We start from the raw sequence: 20611 nt of genomic DNA, 5'->3' as shown, positions 1-20611 counted from the left end.
CTATGACCTTTTGTGTTCTACTTTCGGTACATTTCTATTTCATGTCTTCCCTATTTGTTAATACATTTGGAAAGGCTTTTTCTATAGAAATGTATCCAAAATGTAAAAATAAATCTTTGATTAACGACAAATAAGACAATATTGTTTATTTACCAGACACATTGATCATGTAAAAAGAAGTGAAGTAAATTGAATGACAGATAATCACAGTGCTGATATTTAACAATGTGATCATAAATTAAGAGTTCCATCAACGTTATAGTACTGTATCTGTTTACATAATGCAATGTAGTAGATTGATCAGAGCATTCAGATCTGACCACGTAATGGCAGAGGAATCAGAAGTACGACGGATCAGCTCCGCTCTTAAGTCTCCAAAACCTTTACAACTCAAACTTATAACGTCCCTTTTAAAATCCCCCGCCCCTCCTTTTATTAAACATCATTCACATACATTCTTGCTTCTCGGTGACAGCAAAGACACCGTCTTCAAATACTTTCTACGAAGAAAGTTCACACGCTCAGTTCAATTTTAAAGACTGGTTCAGTACTTCTTATTGTTCAGCAGTTTTTTATACTTCACAGAAACGATTTAGACTTAAAGCTTCTTCCAGCAGTGTGTCAGCTACCTCCCGATTGTGGAGATGAAAACTATTTTTCAATTAATCCGTTGGTCAACCGACAAAATAAATGTATCGACCGCTATTATTTAAACCCAAAAAGCCTCAGTTGAGCTGGTTCCAAGATCTTGAATAAAAATACTTTCTGATAATGACTTTTTAATGACTTTAAAATGCCAACATATCAATTTCAGTATGTTGAAGGTTTAATATTTCCTTACACTCCATAGACCAAACAATCAATAAAATCATCCCCATCTGACCTAATAATTAATAAAACTGGCCTAAATTCATCTTTCAAAGTAAAGTGGGGAATCTCTTGAGCTTTTATTGCCCCATCATCACGGTGCCACAAGGATTGATTTCAGACTCGGATACGAAGCTGTTGACACGCTAGAACTTCTACACAAGTATATTTCACAAACACCAACTCTGTCTTGCATACAACACAATCACAATTACAAACCCTCACTATCAGCTAACATGATTTAAATACTAAGAATTAGCTTCACTTTCCCTCTCTCTCTGATTTCTCTGGATGCTGCGACCAAAACAAAAGTCTGCAGCCACGTTAAACGCTGAAATACACAGATGAGTGAAAGGGATCTCTGGCCTTTATTCCTGCAGATAACGAGCCTGCCACAAACTACAGAGTTCCAAGGAATAGGAGGGGAATAAAATGCAGTTCTCTCCAGGGAAGAGGCAAAAAGAAAGCAGGAAGAGGGAGGACTCGGAGGAAGATCCGCTGCGGTGGGATTTGCAGGATTAAGGGCTCAAGCTCACGGGCGGCATAATTAACACCGGCCCCTCTTTCAGTACATCTTCACTTTCTAAAACTATGTACAATTCAACAATGGCTTTGCTTAGTTGTTTTTTTGTTTCACAAGGTTTAATTCAGTGGTTCCCAACCCTTCAGACTTATGAGCCCCTTGAAACTATGCTACTTCACACGCATACTGAGAAACATTCACAGTATTTTACAAGAAAAAAAGCACATTTTTGTACTATGTGATTTTGTATTATTCTTCGCCTGGATAAAGGAATAAACAGGTTTTATAGGATTTCTTGTTGGGATTCGGATGAGTGGATTGACTCATGTGCACTCTCTGCACGTATTATGAGGCTTCAGAGAGCCGCTGGTTAGCTTAGCTTAGCATAAAGATTGGAAACAGAGCAGGGGAAACTAGCCTGGCTCTATTTAAAGTTAAAACAGACATCTCCCAGCACCTCTAAAGTTCACTAATGTTTTTGTTAAATACATACAAAAAAAAGTAAGACAATCAAATTTAATTTAGCATATTAAAAGTGGGCTTTAGAGGTGCTGTTTGCAGTCTTCGTGCTAAGCTAAGCTAACCCTCTCCTCCTGTCGCCCTTAAATTTACTATGCAGACATGAGGCATGTATTAATCTTCTCATTCAACTCTCTGGAAGAAAGCAAATAAACTACCGACCCTCCCAAAATATCGAACCATCTCTTAAATTATTTAGAATTATCTTCCAACCATCTGGTTGGGAAACACTGGACTAATTGGTGTATAAACGTTGGCATTTCCCATTTAACACTGAATTAGTGGTTTTAACGGATCTCAAGGGTTTCTCTGACGGTCGACCTGAGTTGCATTGGATGGTGCAACTATTGTGATAAGGCACTGTTACTACCAGTGTCTACTATCATGAGAAGTCAGGCCTTTTCTCTCACTCACTGGATCTCTGGTTGAGCGTCTCCGGGACACAAGACTTCAACTGCACGTCAAGCAATTTCCTCCGTTTCAGAGCATCAGTACGTTATATAAAAATGGAAGGACAGGAGTTGGTCTGGATCACTTAAAAAAAAAAAAGAAAAATGAAAAAAAAAGATGCACGTAAGTGACGACAGTACTGAATGCAGCAGTATCACAAGGCAAGGTAGTTTGACTTGCCTGGGATAGCTCAGCTAAGGATTAGCATGTCCTCCCCCTGTACGGACTTGACATGAACCCAGAGACTCACAGATGTCCTTCCTTCTTTCTACACATCAAAAAGCTGCTTGTCCAGCCTCCTCGTGGTTTGCATAGGGCATGTAATGTGCACACAACAGAAAAGTAACTGTATGTATGTAGCCTTGTACATGTCCAGAAGTAGTATTGTCTTTGTCAGACACTTGCAAGGAATATATTTAAACTAGCCTCTTACGATAAAAGGTCATTATGCAACTTTAAATAAATTTCATGAGAGCGACCCACAAGTGACCCGTGGAGATGTCACACGCCCGCAGAGTTTCTTCTCTTTTCAGTTCTTCCGGCAGCTTCTTGCCCCGTGTGTCTTTTTACATGCAGTGTGTTCAGGAGACAGAAAGGAAGCTGCTGACTTTCCATTTTAATCACTCCTCCTCCTCCTCCTCTTCCTCCTCCTCTTCCTCATCCTGCAGGAGTAACTGACAGTCACACCGCTCTGCAGCTACTGGTGAGGAGACGAGGGAGGAGCTGCCGCAGAAGCTCTCCGCTCTTCTAGTTTGAAAGTAGCGTGGGTGTCAGAGAGTCACCCGAGCCACATTTTAAAATGTCACTCACTGAGGATACAGGGTAGGGAGGAGGGGGGAGCAGGAGGGGGGGGTGGCTATGGCAGGAGCCACCCTTTCATGCAAGCTACTGGGCCTTGTCCTTGGGGAGGGATGCTTCCGCATCAGTCTCAGGTGAAGCCAGAGGTGGGACCGCTTTAGCGAGAGGGAATTCCTCTTTGGCGGCGGCGCTCTTCTCGGCCGGGGCGGCGATGCTCGGCTTGGCGTCGTCGGGCGTGTGCTCGTTGGGAATCAGCGGAGCCGTGGTTTTCTGTTTGTCAGAGGAGGAGAAAGAGATGAGCCGAGTGGCACCAAAGCAACACGGGGGTGAATACGTGCAACAGCAACAACAAAAAAAACAGTGCAACAAAATGAACCAGTGAAACAAAATGGGAAAATAGCCTGACAGCACCGGGAAGCTCGATCGAATACCTGTCTGCTGCCAGTCTCAGGTACATGGGGGGTTGTGATGGTTAAGGTTTTATCTCATTTGTGCTATAAGCTGCAACTCTATAGCAAAAATCCCATAGGTTCGCAATAACAATTATGAGGTGAAGCCACAAAAGGGTTCCATATGCGTCTCAAGATGGATTAGCAATGCTACCGATATAACAGATGATGTGTCCTCACGCATCATTTCGTCTCTCCAGCACTCAGTAATTGGTCCAGACTCTGCACGTCTGCTCTGTATCCCCCCCCGTTCTATGCTTTGCAGCCTCGATCCACTTCAGAGCCAGAGAAGTGCTTTTAGGAGAGCACACCGGGTGCATGTGAGTGTGAGTGTGTGTCCGCTCACTGTGGTCTGTGAAACAGGGTTGCTGCTGCTGAAGGATGAGGGTGCAGCAGACGCAGAAGAAACAGGCGAATCCTCCCGTGTCACTCCTCTTCTGTCCAGGACACTGGGGAGTGAGACAAGGCAATCAGTCACTTATCGCATCCTGCTTCTTATTTTGCCAGGGCAAAGTGTGGGATGGTGGGGGAATAATCTAAAAGTTAAATCTATTCATCCAAAGGAAATGATGTAAAGCTCATTGACAACAATAGGAAGACAAGCACAAACCCAATATGAACAGCATGAGAATCTAACAAAAAAGAAAGATGTCCAATGCGGTTTAGTTCAGCTCCTAATCTGACAGGTACCTCGGGTACGTCGGTCCGCACAGCACCTCGCAGCAGTTCTTCATGAAGTTCTTGTGGCTGTACGGGTTCTGGACTCGGTTCTTTCCCGACCAGGATCCTTTAATCTGGGTAAAAAAAAAAGAAGTGCATCACACTCATCACACAAGCACCATAACAAATTGATTTTAAGCATTTTTCCTACGTCATTTCCGAAAATGCCGATTGAAAAAAACAAAAAAACACGCAGGACAGAAAAAGTCAATTGATTAACATTTGTACTGACTGAGCCTCCGGCGAGTGTAAGAAAACGGTTTTCTTTTTTTATTGTAAATATAGGTCAACGGTCTGGCACGTCAGTACCGCATGCCTACGTGTACAAACTGTGTGTGTGTGTGTGTGTGTGTGTGTGTGTGTGTGTGTGTGTGTGTGTGTGTGTGTGTGTGTGCGCAGGAGACACAGTTGACAGAGCACGTGGCATCCTATGGGAGAGCCCGCAGCAGCTACAGCAGTCAAAGGTGCCTTCTCTTATTCGCCTGTATTCCACCATTTTTATCGTCTATATTGCCTCTCACCCACTCCCGCTGCCCCCCCCCCCCCTCTGCTACAGCCGTATCTCTGGGCGCGTGCCCAGCCCTGCAGGGATCGATGCATCTATTATTAGGCCAATCAAGCCGATATCGAAGCAGCTGGGCCATGGTTTCATCTACTGGAACATTACACTGGGCAGTAGGTGAACATTGCAGAGCTTCATCACGGAAATGAGGCCAGCTTTCCCCCAGGAAAGAAAAAGGGGGAATTATAAATTAATGCACTGCAACAAAGTACAAGTGCACTCTCATGCTTTCAGCCTTCAAGAACCTCCAACCACAACCACAGCTGCTGCTGCTGCTTCTGCTTCTGCCGCCTCTGGTCAGATCTGGGCTGACAAAGGCCGCAAAAGTACACTCACTGTTAACGCTAGCATACACAGACAGCATTAATTACTCCTTCCGTGGATTCCTCCACCTGCATCGATCTCACTGATCTTCTGCCTCAACTCTGCATGAATGTGCGTGTGCGTGTGAGTGTGGTGACTCAATAATGACTCAACGGTAATGCGATCAAGCAATCAATACCTCATTTAGCCTCTCAAGTGTCGTCTAAATGTAGCTAGAGTCAGAAAGCAGCTGGTTTGTTTTGTTGCCATTTGAGCTCTGTTCTGTCATGTTTTTTTTGTATTGAGTTCGGCTTTTATAGAAGCCTTTTATGCGTATTTTTAGTTCAGGAGACAATGTCTGCGGGTTGAGCAGAGAACAGTCCAAGCACAAACCAGCCAATTTATCAGAGGCCTCAGACTCTGAGCAGAATTAAAGTGTTCCTGATGTATTGGCAACGTTTGGTGTCTAAAAATAGGAGATTTTGAAATACATCGGTCAGTCCCTTCATGTAGTCTATTCTGGCTCCTGCGAAGCAGTTATCAAAATTTAATAAAAAAGGAGCAATCAAAAAAGTAACTGTCCTTTGTGACTATTTTAAATGCAGTTATAAAAAGACTTTCTGGTTTCCGTTGAGATCTTACGTACTTGTAGATCTTCCTGTATTTGCTTAACTATAGTTTACAATATAACAGCCTTGTTTAACAAGATACAGTTTGGCAGCCAAACGCCCTTTGCTGCAGAAGGAGGCCGAGCCGTTGTCGAGGAAACAGCTGCGTAATCTTGGAAATTTTAGTATGTTTGTCTTTCTAGCCACGTGAAGCTAGGCGGCATTTAGACATTTTCACTATGACTATTTATAGCATCAACAATTCAAATAATCAAAATCCAATCTCATGTAGCCCTCTATTCCGATAGGGTGAAAATACAAGTGAAACTCGAAAAATTAGAATATCGTGCAAAAGCTAATTACTTTCAGTAATTCAACTTAAAAGGTGAAACTCATATATTATATAGACTCATTACATGCAAAGTGAGATATTTCAAGCCTTTATTTATGGCTATATATATATATAGATTTATTTGATTGATATATATATATCAATCAAATAAATAAATAAATTACTGAAAGTATTGAGATTTTGCACGATATTCAAAGAGTTTCACCTGTATATGTGTTTTTCTTCACACCTATAGGTGTCACCTATACACGGCCAAGTATAACTAATGCATTACGCAATCTGCTTTGTGGACGGGCAAAGAGGGTTACATGTATGTGCATATACATTTTCAAAGACACTTGAAAACTCAGCACATTCAAATCTTTGCAGACACACATATTCAAAGTAGGTAAGACTAAAGCAAATATACATGTAGCCTTTAAGAGTTAAATGTCATGCAACTGGAATTCAATACTTTGATGATCATTATCATGTCAAGGAAAATGTAAAATAACCAAAGAACGAGCGATGACTTATCCTGCAGGTCCGGTTCATTTTGCATACGGTGTGACACCTAAACAAACGACATGCAAAGAGCGGCGCCGCGCCTCACGGGAGGATTCAAATCTAGGAATGAAGGGAATATTCAGGCAGTAGGTTGCACTCACGTCCTCGTTGGTGGTCTGGTTGAGAGAGATCAGGTAGGTGTGGAAGCCGGTCAGTCCCACTACTGACCACAGGGTGAAGAAACACACCAAAACCTCCAGAACAGTGGGCTCGAGTTAAGAAAACAGCAACAGATGTTTTCTGCCCGACACGTGGTCACCGATTAAACGGCTGAACAGTAGACAGTTATGCAACACGATTAAAGCCCGGGATGGTCAGTGAAAGAACATGGTATCTTTATAAAAGGGTCAAAATGAGTTTTGTTCCCATTTTACTGTTCAAAAAGACGGACCATGGGGAATTTACTTTAGTTAAATTAATATAAGAGAGAAACATTACAGTGCAGACCCACTTTGTGTAATCAGTATGATTATTGAGAGTATGACTTAAAACATGTATATATTTTTTCTACTATGACCGTGTTTGGATGCAAATCTGCCGTTTTCTGTTTCTGTGTTAAAAGAGAAATGGCCTTGGAAGTAACACTAGCGCACGTATGAAACATGCAAATGACTGCGACAATTACTCCTGCGTTTAGAAATGCAGGCTGGATGGGCCTGCTGTGCTGGGCTACAGATGCTAAGGTGTTGTTTGAGAATTACTGTTGGTTAGGGAACGGTCATCGTTGGGGGTGTGGCACTTGAAAACAATTTTCGAAATTCGTATTCCGGGAAATCTGAAAAACGCGGCCGACGCACGGCGGCTCTGTTTATTGCGTGTTGTATTCTGAGGGCCGAAGCTTGAAAAGGATATGTTCCAGGTGTCTCCTTCAAAGTGTTCAAAAAGCCGCCATCCACCGAACCTGTGAACACAGCAAAACGTTAAAGAAGAAAAGACTGAGTGCTTCTTTTTTCTTTTACGCTGAAAAGACAATTACTCAAGTAACAAGATAACAAGCCCCGAGCTAATTATCCCGACTCTAAAGATACTGTTTCCTTTCCTCTCCGCCTGCGTAGTGTAGAACCAGGAAGCCGGAGGGTGAGGACTAAAGAGCAATCACGTCGCGCTGTCAGTCGACGTTGCGCGTCACGTCACATTACAGGAAAAGCCTGGTCAGAATGAGGTCATAGTTTCCAGGCCTATGTGCACGCATTTACACATCTGCCAGAAGCCGCTTGGGCCTGCTTTGCGCCGCGAGTCGCCCTTCTGGTTCCGCCGCATTCTGCGACGCATTCATGTGCCGATCGGGAACAACGACAACGACTGGCAGGGGATACTCACGCATCACCACGTGGACGATGTTGAAGGTGAAGATGTAGATGGTGAGCAGGGAGAGCGACAGGGTGAACATGTAGAAGTATCTGTAGTTCCTCTTGCCCACGCAGTTCCCCACCCATGGACAGTGGTGGTCAAAGCGGTCTGTGCGCGAGAGAGGAAAAAAAGGTCACCGCGTGAACGTCAACGTGTCAGTTGTAGCACACAAGTTTCTTGGAAGAAAAAAAAAAACACCTGGGCAAGTGTTAAAAATACACCGGAGTGACACTCAAAGGTAGCTTTGTGCGTCGGCTTCTGAAACCCGCAGTCTAAATGTAGTGATCGCTTCCCTTCTTTTGATTTGGAGGAGAGCCAGATGAAAGAGGGCAGGGTCAACAGAGAGACGGGCGTGCAGGGTGCAGCGTGTCTGCTGCAGTAAAACATCGGGGCGCGAATGCAAGAGTGTGAAGCCGCTCCTGTATCCACACATGATTGGTTTTATCTACAGAGATGAGAGGATTCGGGGCTTGGGCAAGTTTTTCATGTCGTCATTAAAGTGTTTTTTAAGCCACACCTGCAACATAGATCTATGGATGGAAGCCTTTCTCAGTTGGTTGGTCCTTTTCTTTCATTCCCACTAACATATTAACAATTAAATAGAACGCGTTATTGTCTTTAGGGGATGAATCCTAAAGGATGCCTTCACTTTCCATTTAGTGCCACCATCAGGTCGATATTTCATTGATTCAGGACTGAAAATCAAATTACTTTGGTGTCGCTTGGCAAATTTACACTCCAAAGATGGTGAACATTATCCCTGCTAAACATCAGCATCGTATTGTGTGAAAAAAACACAAGAGAAAGTGTGAAAAAACAAGTTGGTTGATATTTCGCCGACAGCCACAAACAAATCTTGGTACTCATTTTTTCACACAGTTGAAGGAGTTTAAATTTACACACCACCCACTTAGTACATGGTGTACCACATGAAAATGTACCAACATCCAATTATGTTAAGTATCCACATTGAGACCCAGACGTTTAAACCATGAAATAGTCACCCCCTTTCCTCAGTTTTTAGATTGCATATAGACTACAGCAGGACCATAATCCTCGACGCTGTCTTAATATTGACATCAGAATCCTACACTAAAGCTGAAGGCACTTTATTAGCTTTATAATGAAACCAAATTGCATTTTAGCATATTTGAAAAAACAAAAAAATCTGATTTCTACAACCCTTCAGAGGTCTGGAGCCTCAAAGTTGTTGCTTTATTTCCACTCCGGTGTGCTGCATACAGCTTAAGCAAGTGTCCAAATTCTCACAGGCTACATGGTAGATCAGACATGAGATAGTGTGTAAATCGGCATATCACGGCGCCGTGGGAGACTTTGCAGCTATAAACGACGTCAGGTTGAGGAGGAGATGATATGACTGTCGTAAAGGATTGTATTGAGGCATGCTGCTGTGACGCTTTGACTATATATATGTGTGTGTGTGTGTGTGTGTGTGTTTTTCTACAGCAGGTGGACACAGATGTACCAGTGTTCACAATGACTGAGCACTTATTCCCTCACTGAGCCCCCACTGTCTCTTCTCATGTAGGAGCCAACGCTCCCTTCAGACACATTCCTCAATCATCTGAAGGCTTATCAATGCTACGCTGCAGGGCTGAGCGATGACACAGCAACACACACACACACTTCAAACCGAATTCTAAAATTCAAAGCATATTGCAGAATAAAAAATATCTTTATTGTGACAAATAAATATAGAAGTACATAAGATTGAGGCTTCAGTAGTAATCATTGCGCCAGCGAGCTTCTCTTTCATCATTAGTCACCTTTCTATTTATGAAAAACTGAAATAAACTGCACTTTAAAAAAAGCTGTGCGGGCAGATCGGAGGACGATTCTTACCGACGCAGTTGTCGCAGATGCTGCAGTGAGATGCTCGAGGTGGTCGGAAGATCTTGCAAGTGTAGCAGTACTTGAGTTTGACGATCTGGTTGTTAATCTGAACATTGCGGATTCGAGGGGGCGGCCGCTGGCCTGCGGGGACGTTCCCATTAGCAGCCTCTGTGGGAACACACAAAAAAAACCACACATTCATCAGGAGCTGTTGACAACGTTGATCACGCGGTGAATTATTATCAAAAAGGTGTCACAATCAAGATCTAATACATCAGTCACAGATAATGAACATTATGAGCTGAGAATGTAAAGGTCTTGAAACAGCCAGGGAGCAATGGGAGATTCAGTGACAAGACGAAGAAGAAACAGGACGTGAATCTGGTCAGCTGAACCTTGAGGGTGTTGGTGAACGACGACATTGGCTCAGTTCAGAAAAGACGATGCTGGATCGACGTTGTGCCTTCGCAACGCAACATCGCGCTCTGTTTGGGCTTCAAATAATCATCAGGATACTGAAACGTCTTTTAAGGTTCGATGGTTTGATTGCCACCGCAAATTTTAAATTCTCTCAATTCTGAGTTTTCTGACTCGCTGCAGGAGGACAGGCCTCGCTGAAGACAACAGGGACGCCGGATCTCCCAACATAGTAAGTATTTGTGAGAATCAACACGCTGCGTAAGGAAGGCGTGAACGCGGAGTTAATAGGTCAAGAGCGACCATGTCCACTCACAGGTACATTGTATAGAATCAAGGCAATATTTGTGGAAGCACATTCTCCTCCTGCATAGATAAGCCGATAACAACCCCCACGCTTACAAGCTTGAATCCAAACCATCCGTAACGCATCAACAGGCAAACATATTGTGAGATGTACAGAAACCGCTCGGCCTCACGAATCTGCTGCACGTTGGATTAGTGGCTTTCAGGATAAACGGGCCGAGAATAAACGAACGAGTCATCGCTCACGGGGGAGCGATGCCACTCCCTCGCGTAGCGATGCTCTGTCTGCTACGGGGGGGGGGGGGGGGGGGGGGGGAATTAGATATTCCAAGAGGATGCCTTCCCTCCTATCAGCACCCCCCCCCCCCCCCCTGGAATGGTGGCTAAAAGGCTAAAAAGGGAGCGAGCATCCAGGCGGCGGAACGAGATGCACACCTGCTCTCTCGCCCGGCTGCCGTCTGTCAGCACACTGCCGCCCTCACACATCGAAAAACATACCGTGTGAGATCTCAGGTGTGGGATGGAATTTGTGCCGTGCCGGATTTAGGCCGCTTCAGTGTCTATTCTTCACACGGTGATAGCAACATTTTAGCATTTATGTGATGAATGCTTTGCCATTTAGGCAGATGCGTTTTGTGGAGTGTAATACATTTCCCCCAACAGCAAGGTACAGCCATTAGGTGCCTGCACTTCCTCACACACTTAGCATAATAGTTTACTCTCACATTTCCACATTTGACAGCTCCCTTAAATCAACTATTTTTGAGTTGTTGGCTGTCGAACTGACAAAGAATAATAAATGGTACTCTGGGATCTTGATTAAAAGACTCAATAATCAGAAAAAAAAGTCATGAGTTGCAGCTCTGTTGACATGCACATCCAAACATTCCCTCATAATCTACATGCAAATGAGAGCCGTCGCCATCGTCCCGTGAGCGCTATGAGTCACGCTGTGATGAGAGAAGCGCTGGCTGCCAGCTGACTCGTTCCCAGAGGACCTCGCTCTCACAGCCCCCCCCCCCCCCCCGCTCCCCCCCCATCCGTCAGGAGCCGAGACCGGTCTCCACCCACGCCTCCCTCACGCCGGAGTGAGGGAGGCGTGGAAAGGCCACTCTGGATCAACTGCCTTGCAGGCGTAAAAGCTTATTCCTCCGGATATCGGAATAAAAAATGAATTCACTAAAGACGACAAGGCTCGTTTATTTTTTGTTTGCGAAGGCTTTTTGTCGTTATGATAGGGCGCAGTGTTTGTTTTGTGTAACGAGATGCAACGGGATGCCTTGTAATGAGTTTGTGTGGAGTCTGAGCTCACCAAACCTTCAACATCATAAAGAATAACAAACATGAATAAACCAACAGGACTGAGGCTGTCAGCCTGGAGGCCTAAATGAAGTATTCATGCCTCCAAAATACTTTCTCTAGAGCTGCTAGAACCAAACTCTGAAGTCATTGTGATACAAAAGAACAACCCGGAGGGTGACGATGTCACTGCACATGAACTGCAGTAGTCATTTGTCCTGTTGCTGACGGGACATTTGTCCTGGGTGGAGATAAGAGGCTGGTTCCTCGTGGCATTATCAGCGCTGATTGTTCATGACGCTCACTTCAAGGTGAGGAGCAATCGGAGCACGTGCTCCTTCAGATCTGCCAACAAAGTGCAGCGACTGAGGATTATTACTGAAGGTGCCTGAAAAAGCACTTCTACGAACACCACGTTAAATGTTCAAATGTTGAGCCAATAAACAATCTTTAGTATTATATTCTATTGTATATTTCTAATAAATAAAGGGTTTCATGTTTATGTAATGTTTATTCCCTTTTAAATATTCAGTTTGATATGATGGTAATACAAGAAAAAATGAGTACACGGCATTGAACACACTGTCCTTATTTTTAGATGATGTGGCAAAGTTGTCTGCGAAACGGTTGCCACATTAAATGAATTGAAGTCAAACATTCACTGCGACTCCGCTGTACTCCGCGTACAGAACACAACTGCGTCCGTGCACCCAAAACAAAGCAGCTCAGGTGTGTGGTAGAAATGAAGTAGAGCGGTGGCAGGTACGATGACTTAACTCACCAATTTCCATCTCGATGAATGTGGCTTCCTCTGGAAGAGCCCGGGGCAGCACCCCGGGGTCACTGAAGCTGGTCCTCAACAACATGGCAATGACGAAGAGGAAGAGCAGGGCAGCGAAAAACGGGATGGCAGGAGACAGATGGACAGCCAGGTAGGGACACCTGTAAGAAAACCAAGATAGAAAGAAGATAAAGATCCAATATAAAAGCAGAGGGATTCTTTTTCCCCATCAACTGATAAGCTGTTGAAACAGTTTTTGTCTGCAGTTACTTACTTTATTAAAGAATACAACTGAAATAACTAAAGATGTCTTTCGTCATTATTTCCATAGCTAATGACTGCTCCATTTTATGGTTACAGCTTCTTCAATGGGAGCATTTGCTGCTTTGTTGTATTTCATCGCTGACAAATTATGTGGGTTGAAAATCTGAGAAATAAAGATTTTTGACTAAACCATTCATAATTGCCTCTATCCCAAGCCTTAAAAGCTCTTTATACCGTGAGAGAGGCCTCTCTCGGAATGAGTATGCGCAGGGAGGGCACGACACACGTCGTCGCACATGTTCCAACGTGGTGTTTCGAGCATTAAAAAAAAAAAAAAAAAGGCCCTTTCCTCCGGACCGCTCAGAGGCCATGCAACGCTTCCCCTCACCTTCTGGAGGAAGAGCGGAGAGACATTAGCATAACTCCGTCTGCCGTGGCCACTGAGATTAGAGCCAGCAGGGCTCCTGCTGCCCGGGAGCAATAACAGATGTGAGCTGCAGTGCAAAGTGCTGCGACAGCGCAGAGCAGCAGCAGCAAAGGCTCCTGCAGGAAGTTATTAATAGTTAAACTGAGCGGCCTCATCTCCCTCCATAGTGGTGGGAATCATATATTCATAATGCAACACTAATGTGGCACCACAGGGTAGCGAGGAATTGCCGTCCGAGACGAACCTTTGTCCTGCATGTCATGCGCACACGCACACACACACACACACTGCTTCACTAGGTGGAGGATGGAGATGTGGACGAGTGAAAGAGACACGTCAGTCATTACGTTGGACTACATTTGTTTACATAAGAGTATTTTTGTTTCAGTGAATTATTCATGCAGTGTGTAAGTCAAGATGAAACACGGGATGAATCCATTAGGGGGGGCTGACAAAACATAAGTCTGAATTTCATTCAGAAATCAATTGATTGTTCTTTTTCGCAGGGACAGTTAATATATATATGAAGAAATGATGTTTAGGAGTAAAGTATTCATTATTTTAATGTGTGCCGAGTGCCTCTGTGTGGAAGCGAATATCCCTTTAGGACAGCAGCCACTCATCTGGTTCAGTTACATAAAGGAGTGTGAATATCCCAAACTACCTGAAAGCATCACTACGGGATAATGAGGTTATTACTGTGTGATTGTTACTGGTTCAGTTTGGATTTATTTTTTATTAGACCTGTAGCCATAAAGCCAAAAAGTAGTACAGTGCCAACACGAGTGTACTGCACATCAGACGAGCCAATTAGTCACTTAATGGAATTGGCAACTGTTTCTCAATAACAAAGCAATCAAAGTCTGCCTTTCTTAAAATAAATCCACCTTCTCATGAATTTCTTTCATTTTACATAATTTCAAAATAGCTAATTGTTTAGGTTTTGGACTTTTCACAATCATCACCATCATGTCCATTGATATGGTCTTCTCTGGGTGACATGTGATTCATTGTGTGACACACACACACACACACACACACACACACAATAAAGTTTGAAAGGAAGGTAGCCGAGTCAACAAGTGTCAGTCAGCACTACATGGCATAGAACAAAGTCCACCTGTTTAGTCACACCCAATAATATAGCTAGATACACCCTGCCATGTACGTCAGCATACCTGTAGACTGATGAACACACACACACACACACACACTTCTAGCAGTGTCTTTTTTCAAATGAATGGAAACTAGGGGCAGAAATCAAATCAATTGATGTTTCCACTGGACCAGGTCCAGAGGAATCAGACTGAGGAGAGGAAGCCTGCCGATGAAGTGTAATTCCCGTAATGACGAGCGGTAGCGTCGGCGGCACACTCAATCACGGCTTCCCATTAAGCTCTCCGCGTCCTTCCCGGAACGCGAGCGTCTCCTCGGCAGCAGAGGAGACGCTCGGTGGTGGCGTCGTCCAGACAGCGGAAAATAAAAAAAACTGGATTTCAATCCAATCAGTCTCTGTGTCCATGTGGGGGAAATGTTTGGTGTGGTCCCCTAAATCAGCGTCTTTGGGCTGAACACAGAGGGTTCAATGATATTCCAAAATACCATAATAAACATAAACCAAAATAACAAGGTCAAACGCAAAGGGTTTCAAATGCAGCATGTCAAAACACCAGCGACTGCGTTTGGTAACATTTTGTAGCACGAAAGTCGACCGAGCCGCTGACTGAGCACAAGCAGGTGACATCCGGATGGCAGCTGGTTGGACTTTTGTGATGACAAAGCAGAATCTCCCCATCGGCCGCGTACCAAACTCGACACTATGTGCGATACAAAAAAAAAAGTGTCCCATGTGGAACGCAGCAAAGAGTTGTTGTTTCGAGAGGTGGTTCGAATTTTTTCGATTAAAAAAGATAAAACATTTGTTTCCTTAGAATTCAATTTACCAGACTCATGCAAATTAAGTGTTTTTGACGTATGCAATATTCAATACCTTTTATTTACTTAATGGGCCTCGACCGAAGTGTTAATAAAAACCATACGTTTCGTAGTTTAACAATGGGAACCCACTAGTTGAAAAACCTGTAGTCAACTGGTCATAAATTACAACGATCACATTAATATAGGAACGTCACATTGTGTTATATTGAGACGGAGGCATAGACTACTCGGGTTCTGAACAGAAATGGAAATGTTCTGTGAGCGTGGGGCATTAGGACGAGTCTCCTGCACACTGCAGAATCAGAGGATTTCTCCGCTTAACTCAGCATGACACAAGCTCAAAGATGAGAGGACGTAAGGCTATCATTGAATTAAAATCACTTAATCATGCCAGCAATAAAACCAGTGAACCCGGGATTAATACGCCGCCTCGGCCACGTGGGACATTTTACCTTCATTGAACCGCTCTAGTACTTTTTTATTACCGTTGTAAGCTGAACTGAATCATCCACAGTGGGTCTATCTGAAAAATGTTGTTAGCTCAAACTTTTACTTAAATATCTATTTCAGTGGGGGAAGAAAAAAAAAAGACACCTCCAGATTGTTGAAGCTTTAAAGAGTATTTGAGGAATCTGACACTATCAACAAATATTGAGAAAATGTAGAACTCTCATTGTACCACAAATATGCCTCCTTTAAAACTCTGAAATCCTATAATGCAATATTTAGAAAGAAGCTACACTAAAGCTCCAGCGGGGGAATCTATTGTCCAGCTGAAATCTCTAAAACACCATATGAGAGGGATGACGAGGGGAGCCTGGTGCCTTCACCAGGATTAAAGCCAGGATTACAGATGTTGCATCATACAATATTCCCTAAGTGAAATGAAGACAAATGCTAAATCTGATGATTTCATTCTAGCCACGTGAAAAATAATATGGTGTGATTTAACAGCATGATTCAAAGATGCCTCCATCTCTGAACTTCCCCTCTAGGAGAGCATCTCTTTCAAGTGGGGAAATAGACAAATACCAAGTGATGATTCGTGAGGTGAAGTATCCCTTCATTGCACAGCATCAGCATGTGTCCAATCCCACTACTTTGCCCTCAACACAAAAGCAGCCTCTCGTGCTGCGAACAAAGCCTGTAGATCCCCGGTACTGTAAGTGGTGAACAGGGCGGAAATCCAGTTATTGCTCTCTTAGCAAGGCGCGGCTACGGTTTCACTGGTTGACAGGGAGTAAGGGTGGGGTTGGATGCTGAGAGGTGGAGGGGGGGGGCAGTATCGAGAGCTCGTCTGACTGCAGCTGCATGCACGTTAACGCTTTACAAGGCCGACTAACTCACGGGGGGGGGGGGGGTCGGCCAGACGTAAATGTAGGGATGTAGATAGAGAACCAACACGCGGACGGAGAGAGGGCGAGCACACACACACACACACGCACACACACACACACACAAGGTCCTTGTGTTCCAGTTTTCTTGTTGCTTCATCCAAGCTTTAACATAGCATTAAACTGAGAGGAAATCTGTTGTTATACATTAGTAAAATTTTTTATTGAGATGGGCGGATGTGAAATGGGCAGAACGCCGACGCGGTAAGGACACAGTATTAAAACGTATTCTGCCCGTAAAGGGAACAACATGGCGGGGCCCACATCGTAACATCATTTGTTTAATTGCTCCTAATGGGTCTTTTGTGTATTCGACCGCCCGCTTCCGCAATTTGGAGCAAATTAAAGCACACAGAAAAGGCCGATGGCTGGTGATAAAAGGAAGATATTTGCTTGGCCAGTGTTGGACTCGAGTCAACCCTAAACACCAGCCCACTGACCCCCGCCCCCCCCCCCCCCCCCCCCCGGTCAATGAGTCGCTGCAGCTCACGGTGCCACTTTAAAGCCAGCGTGTGAGGGCCGAATCCTCCAAGACAGGAAGCTACATTACAGAGAGATGATGTGACGTAAGAATGATGAACTGCAACTAAACGCACCAGAATTAACCCAGAGGAAAAAAGCTCGCTCTCCCATAATATGCTTAGAACAAATGTATTATTTTATCAATTATGGGCACTGCATGGTGTTCTTTTGTAGACTGGTTATTCATTTTGATAACATCACTCCTCTTTGACACAAGTGAACGTCATTAGGTTTGTGGTTATTTAGACATAACCCAAATATGAATATATCGCCTGATAAATCATAGTGGACATTATTTTCTGACATGAATAGAAAAAAGAGCCCTATCAATATCAAAGAATAACAAGGCAGATGAGCAGATAGCGGCATTGATTCATAGCAGGAAAAACCTGAGCAAAAAGGGGCAGTTTGTGAACGCATTAAAACTCTTGTGCAGAAGGCCCTCACTCTGTCAGGGCTTTAAATCAGATCAACATGCTGCGTAATGGCGGGTTGGAAAATGACCCCCCACATGTTATCTGGACAAAATCTCTGCATTACTATCCAGCCCCCCCACCCCCTCCCCATGAGAGATAATGATGCTCAACTGTAATACGAAGAGATCGTACTAACAACTCTGCAGCCATTAAGACACCGCAATGCCTCCTCTGGGCTGTGCGTGTTTATCATCATCATCATCATCATCTCCCTCTCTCTTTCTCGCTCTCTCTCTCTGCTCCGAGCCCGACTACAGCTCTTTCGGTCCGGACTCAAAATGAAAGCTGGAGAGGCCATTAAAGCACAAAGGGAAGAGAAGAGAAGGGAAGGGAAGGGAAGGGCCGGCCGTCGCACGAGAGAAACCGCTTCTCTAAAATGCAGTGAATCCGTTGGGCCTGATATGCGTACACGCCCACAGTCAGGAGAGGTTACTGCGTTACGGAGCACAATTTTGTGCTAAATCATTGTTCCTGACTTGAAGAATGAGGAAACCAGTGGGACAAAGACAGAAAACCTATTGTGATCTATTTTCTTTCAAAAAGCAGAACTTATTTACGATCATCATTCAAAACCTTGTTCTTCTCTTTAGAAAAAATGTCTCTGGACAGGACCTTTGTCCACGAGCTGCATCGGACCCGGTGCTCGCACACAGCTAATGAGTCCACTGGGTTCGTGAGACGGAGACAAAGCGGAGGAACAGCTATGGGGCATTTAAATGTTTAACGCCCGAGTCTGTGGTCAATCATGAACCTTCTCTCCGTCAGGGACTAGATTTGAAGTCAAAAGGCTCCAAAGTGTCCGAGAGTTTGTAACAAGCTAGAGGAGTTCTAGCTTGTTACAAACCAAGGTCGGGGGCCCTCAGGTAGCTCACCTGGTGGACCCGGCGCTCCGAGTACCAAAGCGGAGTCCATGAGGTTGGTGTGAGGCGGGCTGCACCAGAAGACCCTGATCCCACGTATCCTGGTACACTAAACTATGTTTTAGAAGCTTCAAGATTCATTTCAATCTGCTGCGCATCAAATCAATCAATTCATCAATTTCATCGACCGATCCGTGATACCACCCCAAAATACCACGAGTCATTTACCACAGTTTAGAAGACTTTGAGTTGCATTTTGTCCACAAACGCCACATATTTTGTTTACAATCAAAGTGGTCAAAAAGGACACCAGGCAATATTTACATTTGAAAAACTGCCTTCTTTCTCAAAAACTGACCTGAAATAAACAAGTTATCAAAATAGCTTCAAACTGATTTCGTTCAATCCACTTATTGATTTTTGTCTTTGATTACAGCAGCTTTTTTTTTTAAAAGGGGGGTGGGATATAAGGTTACTCACTACAACATAATACCAGATACTATAGAAATATGATAAACCATCACACGGGACACTCAAAGCGACCCGAGAGCACTTTTCTGGAGCAAAATCCTAATTCCCTGACGTGGTTCGGGAGGGAGGGACAGGAAATGAACTCACTCGAAGGCGAAGAAGAGCGAGCAGGTCCCGACGATGAGGAACAGGGTGAGGTAGAAGACCCCCTTCTGCCGGGCCATCATCACCCGCCCGTCGCAGCAGAACGTGTTCTTCCCCGGAAGCTTCTCCCATTTTCGCACCTTTCGCGTGACCATCACCGCCGACATGGTGCGCGCACGTGTGTGCGTGTGTGTGCGCGTGTCAGCTGTTTTTATGAAGACGATGTGTCTCGGTTGTGAAGTCAATGCGGTCCACTCCGCGGTGTTGTAGATTTGAGCACAAGCCGATGCCTGTAAAAAAAAAAAAAAAAAGGATTTCCCCTTTTCCTTCTTTATGGATCGAGGTGTCGCAGTCACATCGTGGTTTTATTTTTTTCCCATTATTATTTTTTCCTGTTTCCTGTCTTCGCCGCAGCGTGTCATTCCCACCGCGAAGCTCCCACGCTGCTCAAAAACAAACCAAAAAAAAAAACACACACACACACACACGAGAATCTCTTCTCAGCCGACAATATTAACAATATTTTAAAAAGACAAACTAATTCATCCGAAAGCTTGTGTCATCTGTTTCCCACCCGAATGTGGAGAATCCGGCCGCGGCTGTTGCATCGGGAGCTCGGACCTTGACCGAGTGACATTCATATCATCGCGAAGATCCAATAAGCGTTATACAAATCCTCCAGGAATGAAACACATTTCAAATTAAAAAAAGAAAGAACCGCCTGTCTGGACGCAAACGCGTGGAGCTCGTTTGATGCTCTTTTTCTCCCCTGCAGGATGCCAGCGCTTTTTCTTCTTCTCCTATTTTTTTTTTTTTTTTTTTTAGTCAATGGCAGCAGGAAACACGCCTAGATTGAAATGTCTAATCTTAAAGGGACAGGACAGGTTAGAAGTAAGAGGAACAAAGGACACACACACACGCGCAGAGATGCGGGCCCTGTTTGGAGCACGTTGACATGCAGGAGAGGTCGCTGGTGGCATTAACCGGGGGCCGATCACCCTGAAGGAGGGTATTCATCGAGGTAATTAGTCACGGACACCAGATGCACGAATCCCGCAAGTGTTGCTTCGTGGCTGCACAGAGCAAAGGGGAAACACTGCAGAGCTTCTTTTCTTTTACTTTCCAGGAAACTACCAGGGAAAAGGGATGTCTTCACTTTCAGTGTGCACAACATTTTTAATGTGTTATATCAAGCTTCCATCTTAAATGGATCTGTATCTGTTGTTTTGATGATTTAGTGTTGTGTTGTGTATTTTGTGTGTGTGTACATGTTGCTCCATGTGAGAATAAAATAAAGCTTAACACAAGCGAGTTAACAGTAACTTTGCTCCTGATTTAATTGTTGATCTAAGATATTCATTTCCAAAAGTATTCCTCATGTTCCTTTTAAAACATAAGAGCAAATTCAGAT

General features: G+C 44.2%; 1 protein-coding gene across 2 annotated transcripts; it reads right to left on the bottom strand.

Moving 5' to 3' along the window:
- Positions 1-131: 131 nt before the first annotated feature.
- zdhhc9 (zinc finger DHHC-type palmitoyltransferase 9) lies at positions 132-20233 on the bottom strand. 2 transcript variants are annotated; one of them, XM_062560562.1, is made up of 10 exons: positions 19775-20233; positions 19204-19490; positions 12705-12865; positions 9911-10069; positions 8018-8155; positions 7552-7598; positions 6799-6903; positions 4297-4400; positions 3953-4055; positions 132-3427 (listed from the first exon to the last, which is right to left on the bottom strand). In XM_062560562.1, exons 1-10 carry the CDS (start codon positions 19835-19837, stop codon positions 3245-3247), a joined length of 1350 nt encoding a protein of 449 aa, XP_062416546.1. In that variant the 5' UTR covers positions 19838-20233; the 3' UTR covers positions 132-3244. The 2 variants fall into 2 exon arrangements, with proteins under 2 accessions (XP_062416546.1, XP_062416547.1); XM_062560563.1 differs by having other exon boundaries at positions 19204-20233.
- Between the last annotated feature and the right edge of the window lie 378 nt (positions 20234-20611).

The sequence above is a fragment of the Pungitius pungitius genome, chromosome 2 (assembly GCF_949316345.1).
Source record: "Pungitius pungitius chromosome 2, fPunPun2.1, whole genome shotgun sequence".
NCBI lineage: Eukaryota > Metazoa > Chordata > Actinopteri > Perciformes > Gasterosteidae > Pungitius > Pungitius pungitius.
The sequence above is the reverse complement of the archived record's forward strand: the minus strand, read 5'-3'. Positions and strand labels throughout refer to the sequence as shown.